The sequence below is a fragment of the Macaca thibetana genome, chromosome 1 (genome assembly GCF_024542745.1).
Source record: "Macaca thibetana thibetana isolate TM-01 chromosome 1, ASM2454274v1, whole genome shotgun sequence".
NCBI classification, from domain to species: domain Eukaryota; kingdom Metazoa; phylum Chordata; class Mammalia; order Primates; family Cercopithecidae; genus Macaca; species Macaca thibetana.
In genome coordinates, this window is record NC_065578.1 from 38,219,434 (window position 1) to 38,232,299 (window position 12,866).

General features: G+C 44.4%; 2 protein-coding genes across 4 annotated transcripts in view; one reads left to right on the forward strand and one right to left on the reverse strand.

Annotated features, from left to right (window-relative positions):
- Positions 1–12,866, reverse strand: part of MYCBP (MYC binding protein) — a 657,065-nt gene that overhangs the window by 315,235 nt on the left and 328,964 nt on the right. The gene's annotated exons all lie outside the window — the stretch shown is intronic.
- Positions 1–12,866, forward strand: part of MACF1 (microtubule actin crosslinking factor 1) — a 387,658-nt gene that overhangs the window by 57,205 nt on the left and 317,587 nt on the right. Inside the window, exon 1 of one of the 3 annotated variants that reach the window (XM_050797098.1) lies at positions 1,689–2,731. The exons of the other annotated variants lie outside the window; for them this stretch is intronic. Within the exon in view, the coding sequence (XP_050653055.1) occupies positions 2,680–2,731 (52 nt within the window). The 5' untranslated portion in view covers positions 1,689–2,679. Of the gene's footprint in view, positions 1–1,688; positions 2,732–12,866 lie in introns of those variants that run through there. 3 annotated transcript variants of the gene reach the window in all.

Genomic DNA, 12,866 nt, shown 5'->3' on the forward strand with positions numbered 1-12,866 from the left:
TATTACTTCCCTTTCCATTATCTTTTTTTTTTTTCTTTCTTTCTTTCTAAGTTGGAATCTTGCTCCGTCACTCAGGCTGGAGTGCAGTGGTGCAATCATAGCTCCCTGTAGCCTCAACTTCCTGGGCTCAAGTGATCCTCCCACCTCAGCCTCCCCAGTAGCTGGGACTACAGCCATGGGACAGCACACCTGGTTAACATTTTTAGTTTTTATAGAGATGAGGTCTCACTGTATTGCCCAGGCTGGTCTCAAACTTCTGGACTCAAGCAATCCACCCACCTTAGCCTCCCAAAGTATTGGGATTACAGGCGTGAGCCACCACACCCAGCCCCTTTCCATTATCTTAGCAGCTGTCACAGTTATTTAGCCTGATCTTTTTAAGTGGGCATACTCCCTTTTCTCTCTGTTTTTACAGTGCTGCTTACACAGTTTCTCCTCCTGCATCCAACCTTTGTAATTGGGAGTTTTGCAGAGCAGTGTATTTGGTATGCTGTGAACTCTTCCCTAGGTCACTCAGTGGCATCCTGTGAGCCAGGTTGTCTGAAAAACTTCAAATCTTGGTGAGGGGTGGGGTGGGTGTATTTCCCATATGAGGGATTGTTCAGGGGATCTGACTCAGTTGACAGCTCCTGAGTTTCTAGTATGCCAAGGCTTTTGTGATAAGATGAACAAGAATTTTTCAAGCTCAGATTTGGGGAACATAGCTTCTTGCCATGCTTTCTCATTGGCACAGTGTGTGACTTTTGGGCAGATACTTAACCTCTGTCTATTTACTTTTTCTTTTTTTGAGACAGGGTCTCACTTTGTCACCCAGGCTAGAGTGCAGTGGTGTGATCTTGGCTCACTGCAGCCTCAACTTCCCAAGTTCAAGTGATCCTTCATCCTCGGCTCCCCAAGTAGCTGGGACTGCAGGAATGTACTACCACACCCTGCTAATTTTTTGGAGTTTTTGTAGAGATGGGGTTTTGCCATGTTGCTCAGGCTGGACCTCTGTTTTCTTATCTGATAATGAAAAGCAATTATTTTCATAAAATACTTTCAAAGATGAGTCTAATAATGCAGATGAGCCATTTTGAGTTCCTTACAGCAAAGATGCTGTAGAAATTTCAGGATTTCCGCCGGGCGCGGTGGCTCAAGCCTGTAATCCCAGCACTTTGGGAGGCCGAGACGGGCGGATCACGAAGTCAGGAGATCGAGACCATCCTGGCTAACACGGTGAAACCCCGTCTCTACTAAAAATACAAAAAAACTAGCCGGGCGAGGTGGCGGGCGTCTGTAGTCCCAGCTACTTGGGAGGCTGAGGCAGGAGAATGGCGTGAACCCGGGAGGTGGAGCTTGCAGTGAGCTGAGATCCGGCCACTGCACTCCAGCCTGGGTGACAGAGCAAGACTCCGTCTCAAAAAAAAAAAAAAAAAAATCAAAAAAAAAAAAAAAAAAAAAAAAAAAAAAGAAATTTCAGGATTTCCCCCCTTTAATTATAATATGGGTAGCTTATCCTAAGAGCCTGTGACTATTTTTTTTTTTTTTTTTTTTTTTTTTTTTTTTTTTTTTTGAGACGGAGTCTCGCTCTGTCGCCCAGGTTGGAGTGCAGTAGGGTGATCTCGCTCACTGCAACCTCCACCTCCCGGGTTCATGCCATTCTCCTGCCTCAGCCTCCCGAATAGCTGGGACTACAGGTGCCTGCCATCATGCCCGGCTAATTTTTTGTATTTTTAGTAGAGATGGGGTTTCACCGTGTTAGCCAGGATGATCTCGATCTCCTGACCTTGTGATCCGCCCACCTCGGCCTCCCAAAGTGCTGGATTACAGGCGTGAGCCACCCTGCCCGGCCTGGGATGGTCATCTTTTTGAGGCCAACAGTAGAAAGAAATTTGCAGTAGTGACTGACACATTAAAGCAACCCCGAAACAAATCTGAGTGAAATAGTGTCCTGGAGTTGGGCACATGTGGGTGATATCTGGGTTGCATTTTCTCTCTGTTATCTGTGGAGAGGGGCCTGTATGAATGGTTGTGCTTTTAACATTTAGGAAATGAGCTTGACAGTTTCTGCTTCTTCCCTCCCCCTGCCTTGAACTGCCTTGATAGGCAGTGTCTCCTCTGTTGTGTGGCTATATTCCAGTCTATAAACATGACTGCTATAAGGAGGGTGCAGAGTATTGTTTATTTTGTAAAACCTGTCTCATTGCCATGTAATATTTGCTCAAGAGCTCCTGTTGTGGTGACATTCTTGTGGTGAGCATGGCCCTTTAAAGATTTTCTCAAATATTAAATGAGCCCCGACTGGTGTCCTGAAAAGCATTTAAGCTTCTTTCCCTAGAGTTTAAGCAAGAGTAGCAGTAATCCCAGTGGAGCCTGGGCTGGGGTCTAGAGAGAAGGTGGCAGATGAGGTGGCAGATGATAGGCAGGGGCGGTTGTGGTCCCATAGCTCGTTTGCACAAAGGAGGGGCTGGCCTCTCCTGGGGAGGTATTTCCGCTCACTGGAACAAATGAGGGCTCTCAAAAGGCTGTAATGTAATGAAGCTTCTCTGGTGACGTCACTTGTAAATGTGGTCAAAGTCCAGTTCTTGGGGGCTAGTAGAAGCAGGAGTAGAGATCAGTCGGTTTGCATGCTTTCACTTCTCAGCTGTCACTGCCATGGTGCCTACTTTCAGCCAGTGAACCAACGCAGCTGGGCCGGGCATGAACGCTTACAAGTATCAGAAGTTCCTGGAGGGACTCAACAACCTTAGAGGTATTACAAGGCTTCAGGCTCCCTACCCTTTGTCCTTGCTGATCGTGTGAACACTTATTATGGTGTGTGTTGTATAGGGTCTGTCAAGCCCTCCTGCTCTGAGCTGGCCCTATTTTTTATGCGTTTAGGCAATTAAACAGAAGGGATAGAGTTTGTAAATGCAATCCTAAGTGAGTAGGAGAGAATCTCCTTAGGTACTTCAGCAACAGCCTGTTGTCTTGCTTGAATGGACAAGTAAGAAATGTCCCCTGCATTCTTGAGCTCAGAGGGCTCAGGGCACTCCCTGTTTTTTTTTGAGGTAGCCAGACAGTGTGGGTGGAGGGCTCTTGCCATAGGGCCCTGCAGCCTCACCTAGGTGTAGTTAGGTTTCTTGGGCCAGGGTTTCCAGTTGCTTGTATCTACAGTGAGTCAGAGTCCCATGTGGAGAGAACGGGAGTTGGGAGTGGGGAGGAGGGTGGAGGGAGGAATGCAGGTTGATGGGCTATTTGTAAGCCCTTTGTAAAGTAAGCCTTTGTAAAGGGTAAAACAATGACTTTGAAAGAGGCAGCTTTTTATTAAAGTAATATTTAAAGAAAATAGTGTTTTCTTTGCATCATTGGCAAATTCTTCACTGACCAGACATGAGAAGAATGTACTCAGATGTGATGTAGGACTCTTTTTGGATATTAACAAAAAAAAAAATGAATGAAATCTTTTTACTTTCCCATCTCTAATTAATAAGCGGTTTTATTTCCATTTGCAGAGGAGGGTGCTCAAACCATTTTTCTTTCATCAGTAGTTAGGATTCTGGACCCAGAGCAACCATGGGGTGTGTAGAGAGTGGGAGGAGGTAGAGGGAGGAAAGGAGTAAGCTGGGTTTTTTCAGGGATGAGGAAAGTGGCAGACAGGGTGTGGGTAGGAGATCTGTACTCCCTTCTTGCCAGGGTATATAGATGTTTTACTTTCTTTCATTATCTGTTGAAGACCTCTGGTTCTAAGAAATATATATGGAGAGCTTTGTATGCTATAAAGGGATATACAGGTCAGGCATGGTGGCTCGCACTCATAATCCGAACACTTTGGGAGGCTGAGGTGAGAGGGTCCCTTGAGCCCAGGAGTTCTAGACCAGCCTGGTCAACATAATGAGACCCCCCCCCATCTCTATAGAAATGTTAAAAAATTAGCTGGGCGTGGTGGTATGCACCTGTAGCCTTAACTACTTGGGAAGCTGAGGTGGAAGGATCACTCCGAGTTCATCTTAGAGGTACAGAACCCAAATAACACAGCAAAGAGCCCCAGAGTCTGGAGTGAGAACAGTGCTGCTGTCTGGTGCTAGAGACTATGTGAAGAAGGGAAGAATACCCACATCTGATCAAGCATATGTGTAAAATGCACCTTTGTCTCTGAGAAAGAGCAGTAGTATGGTGCTTTAGAGTGAAGGCAATAGATCTTTTCTCTCCACACTACTACTCACCTTGAATGGAGTTCTGTTTTCTAATCTCTCATTCACTATTGTTTGCTTCATTCACTTATATATGCTGTATAATAGTCTTTATAGCATAAAACATACAATATATAGCAGTTTCTCTTGTTCGCTCAAAGAAAGGATCAGATTTAAACTCTTCTTTGCTCCCTCAACCTGAGTCTTTTTCAGGTGGGAGAAGTTCCTGGAAAGAGGTCTTGTAGTTCTTTTGGTTTAGTCCTTACTATTTTTTGGAATGTTGCTAAAGGTCTTAGACAACTATTCCCCCAATTCTGGGCTGCCAGACAGAGAGTTAGATACAAACCATTGCCTTTGTCAAATCCTCCTGTGGGTTGAGTTTCACCCACTGTGCCCCCTAATTATGGCAAATGGTTACTTCCCTTCTTTTCACCTAATATCTTTGTGTATTCCAGAAGGGCTGATTCCCCTGTTCATTTAGTTACTGACTTTGCTTTTCTTGGCATGGTTCAGCTTGTAGACATTCCTCCATCTAGTGGGCAACTGTTGAAGGGAATCCAGTGGGAGAATAGAGACATTGTACAAGTTTTTGAAGTTCCAATCCCCAAATTCCTATGAATTATTGGTGTTTTGATGCCAGGATTGGGGTGCAATATTTTCCACTGCTGGTGCTTTTTCTGGAGGGCTTTAACTTATATTTTTCGAGCCTGCCAAAAACTTTAGTTATTGGGGTGATTTCTGCCCAGATGGACCTCTCTCGTGGGTATGACAGGTTGAACTATTGACCCAAGTCCTGCTTTTTGGCAGAGTCCAGACCTGTGCCATGACCGGGATAAGTAGGTAATTAGGGATTAATTAGGGAGGCATAGAGGTAGGTGAAGTAGAGTGATGAGAAAGTGGTTCACTAGCCTTGACTAAGAAAAATTTGTGATAGGACTATGAGATAACTGACTTTTAAAACAGAAGTATAATGGCCAGGTGCAGTGTCTCATGACTGTAATCCCAGTGCTTTGGGAAGCTGAGGCAGGAGGATCAGTTGAGCCTAGGAGCCTAGGAGTTTGAGACCATCCTGGGCAGCAGTAGCAAAACCCTATCTCTAAAAACAAATAAACAACACAAAAATTAGCCAGGCATGGTAGTGTGTGCCTAAGTTTCAGTTTCAGCTACTCAGCAGGCTGAGGTGGGAGGATTACTTCAGCTGGGAGTTTCGAGGCTGCAGCGAGCTATGATCATGCCACTGTACTCCAGCCTGGGTGACAGAGTACGCCCTGTTTTTTTTTGTTTGTTTTTTTTTCAATCTCCGCCTCCTGGATTCAAGCCATTCTTGTACCTCAGCCTCCTGAGTAGCTGAGATTGCAGGCATGTGCCCCTGTGCCTGGCTAATTTTTTGTATTTTTAGTAGAGATGGGGTTTCGCCATGTTGGCCAGGCTGGTCTCAAACTCCTGACCTCAAGTGATCTTCCCGCCTTGGCCTCCCAAAGTGCTGGGATTACAGGCATGAGCCACTGCGCCCGGCCCCTGTCGCTTAAGTAAATAGATAGATTAAAAAACAAAAACAAAAACATATATACCCCAACATACCTATGTAATTTTACCCTTCTCTTCCTTTGCATATACTGTCTTATTCCCTCTGCCTGGAATCCCATTATTTTCTTCTCTTTGTACCAAATTTCTGCTCATCTTTCAATGCCTAGCTCGAGTCTCATTTTCCCTCCCTAAGTTTTGTTTTTGTTTTTGTATTCCCAGTAGAATTATTCTCTCTCCCTCAGCTATGTTGTCATGGCACTTTAAACATACTTATTTTAGAGCATATCACATTATGTTTTTTTTTGTTTTTTTTTTTTCTTTTTTTTTTGAGACGGAGTCTCGCTCTGTCTCCGGGGCTGGAGTTGCAGTGGCCGGATCTCAGCTCACTGCAAGCTCCGCCTCCCAGGTTCACGCCATTCTCCTGCCTCAGCCTCCCGAGTAGCTGGGACTACAGGCGCCACCACCTCGCCCGGCTAGTTTTTTGTATTTTTTAGTAGAGACGGGGTTTCACCATGTTCAGCAGGTTGGTCTCGATCTCCTGACCTCGTGATCCACCCGTCTCGGCCTCCCAAAGTGCTGGGATTACAGGCTTGAGCCACCGCGCCCGGCCCACATTATGTTTTAGTTATTTTATTAAACATTTGATTTTCCTGCTAGTCTTTACTTCTTGGTCAAGTTTTCTGTAACTTTCTTAGGCTTCAGTTTTTTCATTTGTAAGAAAGGGGATGATAGAATTTACTTTACAAGATGTTGTGAGGATTAAATGAAATAGTGAATATAACATCTGATGCAGACTAGGAGCCTGATAGATGTTAGCTATACTGTTTCTAAAGGCGGGAACTGTGTCTCATTTATCCTTGAGTCTCCTTCACCTAGCATAGTGCCTGGCACATAGTAAGCATAAAAAGAATATTTGGGGAATTGAATTGAACTAAATTCATATATTTAAATGTCCTTCAGTAGTCAACATAGGAGGTTAAAAAAATATTCTAACAATGGTGCCCATGCTGCATATTTTTATTTAAGCATGTTTTTGTGGGTTTTCTCTTCAGTGCCAGGTTATGACCCTCATAAGAAACTCCATAGTCGGCCAGGCGTGGTAGCTCACGCCTGTAATCCCAGCACTTTGGGAGGCAGAGGCTGGCGGATCACGAGGTCAGGAGATCCAGACCATCCTGGCCAACATGGTGAAATCCCATCTCTACTAAAAATGCAAAAATTAGCCGAGTGTGGTGGTGCGTGCCTGTAGTCCCAGCTATTCAGGAGGCTGAGGCAGGAAAATTACTTGAACCCAAGAGGCGGAGGCTGCAGTGAGCTGAGATCATGCCCCTGCACTCCAGCCTGGGTGACAGAGCAAGACTGTCTCAAAAAAAAGAAAAGAAAAGAAACTCCATAGTCATTTTATAATCATACCTAATTTTTGGTCAAAAGATGATATTACCCAAGACAAAATTAAACCCAATCTCAAAGAGTGAAAATGTACTACTATTGAAAACATTGGAAAGATGGTACTACTAGTCTGTAGCTGGTTCCAGATGAGGGGTTTCAGGTATTTTGAACAGTGGCAGTATTGTTGAATAAGTAGAAAAAGGTGACTACTGAGAAAGAACATGGTCCTTTTTGGTTCTCTTAGTTCTGATACATTTGTCAGATCATGTTTCTCATTATCTTAGAGCTTTACTTGGGACAGCCACTTAGTCTGCCTGCTGAGAAGCCTGTCCCCTGTTACCACATACAGTCAATCAGGACAAGCTCTCACACCCCAACATATACCCTCAGAGAGTGAATTCTTTTTTTAAGGGGGAGTGCTTTTTTCCTGTCTTCAACTTGGCTTGGAAAAAAGACTTTTGACTGTTTTTCTGATGTTAAATGATGGACTATATTGTCCTTATAGAAAGCAGGGGAAAATAAACTAATAAAATCACCGAAATCCTACAAATTACTAGACTCATATTTTGCTGTATTTCCATCATCTTTTCTCTATCCATATGTATATAATGTTGCTTTTATATATATCTGTTGTTGTAGTTTTCTATCTTGCTCTTTATTTTCTTTATTTTGTGAGCATTCTTTATACCTTTATCTATCTACATCATGATTTTTTTTTTTTTTTTTTTTTTTTTTTTTTTTTTTTTTTTGAGACGGAGTCTTGCTCTGTGCCCCAGGCTGGAGTGCAGTGGCGCGATCTCGGCTCACTGCAAGCTCCGCCTCCCGGGTTCACGCCATTCTCCTGCCTCAGCCTCCCGAGTAGCTGGGACTACAGGCGCCCGCCACCTCGCCCGGCTAATTTTCTTGTATTTTTAGTAGAGACGGGGTTTCACCGTGTTAGCCAGGATGGTCTCGATCTTCTGACCTCGTGATCCGCCCGTCTCGGCCTCCCAAAGTGCTGGGATTACAGGCTTGAGCCACCGCGCCCGGCCCTACATCATGATTTTTTACAGCTTTATGGAATTCCATCAAATGGAACGTTCATTTAACATACTCCAGTAGTGGGGCATGTACATTTCTTCTAATTTTTCACTGCTATGATAATGACCATCCTTGTAAATAAATTTTTCTGTGCATTTCTGATTTTTTTAAAGGATGGATTTCCACAAGTGGAATTACTGGGTGTTAATACATATATTCAAAGCTCTGGATGTTGGCTTTTAATTTTATTTCACTTTTAAAAGCTACTGAGTGTAAGAAGAGGATACCTATAACACTGAATACCTCTCTGATAGCTCTTGGCCTCTTGTCCTCTAGGGATAGCCCTGTCTTCAGGCTTAGTGGCTGGGTGGCTCAGATGTTTTATTATCCAGTTAATTTCATGGTGGAACAGGTGCCAAGTGGCCTTCTCACTTAGTCAGCAGCTCCCATCATGTCATCATCGTATCACTGCACTGCTTTACTCTGAAGCTTTTCTCACAGCAACTCTAGGCATTTAAATAGCTTCATTGATCCTTCCAACCCTAGTACCCTTTTCTCTTGTGGTGGTAAGAGACCCATTAATGTTGACTGGGAAACTGCAGTAGCAAAAATGACCATCCATATTGTACAGAAATCCCACATTGGAACCCTAGATTGGTACCAGATTGAGGTTTTCTTTGTTTTCCTGCTGTTACTGAGCTAGCACCTAGGTAATAAATTGGGCCAGCTTAATTTGATAAAATAGGTTGACAAATTTTACTGTGTCAGCACCTCTGCTTTGGTAGATTTCTGCCTCTGGAAGAACCAGAACTGGTGCTGTGTTTTAAATCAGTGTATTGCAGCCAAGTGCAAATCAGCTTCTGTTACGTGGGACTGATAGCCTTAGAGTAGAATTATAGACTTGATGAGAGTACATCCTTGTTTCTGACTTGGAGTTGACATCCTGGAGCAGACAACGTGAGGTTTTCTAGCTGATGATAGACTGGGGATGTTTGGAGATTAGCTGGAGGACTGAGAGAAGGCACATGTGTAGGACTTGATGTGTAGGGTGCCAATGAGAAAGTCTCTGCTGCAGTTAGGATAGTGGAAAATGGCTTGAGTCACTGACAGGCTTACGTCCTTCATAGTGAGAACTGTCTGCCTCTCCCATTCCCAGAGCCCTTAAGCAAAGCTGTCATAAAAGGGCGATTCTCTCCACTGCAGGGAATCTGGAAGTCTGCATGCTTCTGGGGTGAGGCCTGTCAACACCTTTTACAGCACTAGGCACCTAGTAGACCATGTGCTTATTTGGCTAGTTGATAGTTTTGTTCTGTTAAAGTTTTTTCTCTCCTTAATTGTGTACTTTTTAGGCTTACTGCATGTCACTGGGCTAGAGAGGGTCATCAGCACAAACTCACTTTGGGGTTGTTTTCAGTTGCTGCTGTTTTGCAGTGTGTGGGGTCAGTCTATTTTTTTGTTACAACTGGAGATGGTTGTTATACTATCCCTATTTCTCAAAGAGTGAGCCTGTATAGCTAACAAATATACAGTATCATTTTCCCCTCATCCTTGCTTTTGTTTTCTTATCAAGTAGGCATTAATATTGAAAGGTTAAGGCCCTCATCCTCACTATGCTCCTGCGGTTTCTTTTGGTTGTTGGAGAAACCCCAGGCTGATAATACTACTTTTATGTCGATTATTCATTGTATCAACTGTGGGGATGGTACTTTCAATAAATACCAGTTAAATAGCATCTCTTGCTCATTTTGGAATGGCAGGAACTTTTTAGACTTCTTGGTTTGAAATCCTTTGATTTGGAAGATCACCTTTTACAATTTGTTACCAACTTAATTGCCTCACTCCTTGATCATGTTCCATGTTTCCTGTTGCATTTACTGGAAGTCTCCATCTCCTTCCTTTCATTGAGAACTTTCTGACAGGATACAAAGATTATTGATAGTCCCTGTCTTTCAGGGATTATCAGTCCTATATAGTCTAGTGGGGAGACTGTAGAGGGCATTAGATTTTTTTTTTTTTTTTTTTTTGAGATGGAGTCTTGCTCTGTCACCTAGGCTGGGATACAATGGCATGATCTCTGCTCACTGCAACCTCTGCCTCCCAGGTTCAGTGATTCTCCTGCATCAGCCTCCTGAGTAGCTGGGATTACAGGTGTGTGCCACCATGCTGGGCTGATTTTTGTATTTTTAGTAGAGACGGGGTTTCACCATGTTGCCCAGGCTGATCTTGAACTACTGACCTCAGGTGATCTGCCAACCTTGGCCTCCCAAAGTGCTGGGATTACAGGTGTGAGCCACCATGCCCTACCAGCACTAGATATTCATTCATTCATTCATTCATTCATTTGAGACGGAATTTCGCTCTTACTGGCCAGACTGGAGTGCAATGGCGTGATCTCAGCTCACTGCAACTTCCGCCTCCCGGGTTCAAGCAATTCTCCTGCCTCAGCCTCCCAAGTAGCTGGGATTTGCCCGCCACCACAGCTGGCTGATTTTTTTTGTATTTTTAGTAGAGACGGGGTTTTACCATGTTGCCTAGGCTGGTCTCGAACTCCTGACCTCAGGTGATCCACCTGCTTTGGCCTCCCAAAGTGCTGGGATTACAGGCATGAGCCACTGTGCCCAGCCAGCATTAGATACTTTTAAGGCAGAGGAATGACATAAACAACTAGGGTGGGTATTTTTTGAGAGGTAGGGTGGGGAGAGATAACTGGCAGCAGTGTGAAAGATCATTTATAGGGATCATTTACAGGGAAGTGAGGATATAGCTAAGTCAGTAAGTATGTCCTGATTTTAGTTTGTTTAGGATGCAAAGAGGTGAGAGAAGTAAAAAGCAGGGATGTTAAATCTTTCTTTTTTCTTTTTCTTTTTGACAGTTTCCCTCTTGTTGCCCAGGCTGGTGTGCAATGGCACAATTGTGGCTCACTGCAACCTCCACCTCCCGGGCTCAAGCGATTCTCCTGCCTCAGCCTCCCGAGTAGCTGGGATTACAGGTGCCTGCCACCAGGCCCAGCTAATCCAGCTAATTTTTGTATTTTTAATAGAGACAGGCTCTTGCCATGTTGGCCAGGCTGGTCTTGAACTCCCGACCTTGGATGATCCACCCGCCTTGGCCTCCCAAAGTGCTGGGATTACAGGCGTGAGCCACCGTGCCTGGCCAGGGTTGTGTAATCTTTCTAAAAGAGAATTTGGGCTGGATGCAGTGGCTCATGGCTGTAATCCCAGCACTTTGGGAGGCCGAGGCGGGCGGATCACCTGAGGTCAGGAGTTTGAGACCAGCCTGACCAACAAGAAGAAACCCTGTCTCTACTAAAAATACAAAATTAGCCTCGTGTGGTGGCGCATGCCTGTAATCCCAGCTACTCAGGAGGCTGAGGCAGGAGAATCGCTTGAAGCCGGGAGGTGGGGAGGTTGCTGTGAGCTGAGATCGTGCCGTTGCACTCCAACCTGGGCAACAAGAGCAAAACTCCGTCTCAAAAAAAAAAAAAAAAAAAAAAAAAAGCCAGGTGTGGTGACAGGCACCTATAATCTCAGCTACTCGGGAGGCTGAGGCAAGAGAATTGCTTGAGCCCGGGTGTTGGAGGTTGCAGTGAGCTGAGATCGCATCACTGCACTGCAGCCTGGGCAACAGGGCGAGACTCCGTTTAATAAATTAAAAAAAAAAAAAAAAAAAAGAGAGAGAATTTGGTTTTTAGAAATATTTTATGTTGAATGCTAGCTGGAAGTGGAGATCCACTTTACCCCCACAGCTCAAGTTCAACTTAACCCTTATGTTGTGCAGTGCTTTGTGTTTGGGTTGGTATTTCCTGGGACTGGTCAGGTGATGCATTTCAGCATGAAGCCTGTGTAGTGTCTGAAGAGTAGTGGCCCCAGGTGTCTATCAGTGATAAGAGGAGAGAAGCCCATTTAGCTCTGGACAGGGCCTCTGTTTCCTCTGAGATCTCTGGTCTACTCTCCCTGGTCTGGGGCTCCATCTTTACAAAACTTTTTACAGATAGATTTGAAGTGCCAACTTCATTCATTCTGTGTTGGAGTGCTGGCATTGGACACAACTGATTACATCCCTGCCTGTTTAAAATATTCTCTTCTTTTAACTTCAATGAGAGTATTTCATGGTTTTCCTTTACCTATCTGATTGCTGTTTGTCTGCTTTGTTAGGTCTTTTCCTTCTTCTGACTCTTAACTGGCAGTTTTCTAAGGGGTAAGGCAGTGTAGTGAAGTGGGAAGAACATGGACTTTGGATCCAGGCAGGGCTGGGTTCAAATCTATGTTGTTGTTTGTGTGTGTGTGTGTGTGGAGAACGGGGTCTCGCTATATTGCCCAGGTAGGTCTTGAACTCCTGGGCTCAAACTATCCTCTCGCCTCTGCCTCCCTGAGAGCTGGGATTACAGGCGTGAGCCAGCGCGCCTGGCTCAAATCTATGTTTCTACATTTATCAGCTGAGTGACCTGGGGCAAGTTACTCACTTTTTCTGAGCCTCAGTTTTTTCATCTGTAAAATGGGGATAATAATATCTTCCATATAAAATTATGAGGATTAAACAGAGTAGTATAAGTAAATTTTCTTATTGCTTGATTGATTGGTTGATTGTAGAGATGGGGGTCTCCGTATGTTGTCCAGGCTGGTCTCAAACTCCCGGGCTCAAGCGATCCATCCCCTTGGCCTCGTAAAGTGCTGGGATTACAGCTATGAGCCACTGTGCCCAGCCCAAACTCAGTATTTTCAAACCAAGCTTAAATTTGGCTTTTCTATCCAAGTCCATATTTTTTGACAGTTGAGCTCA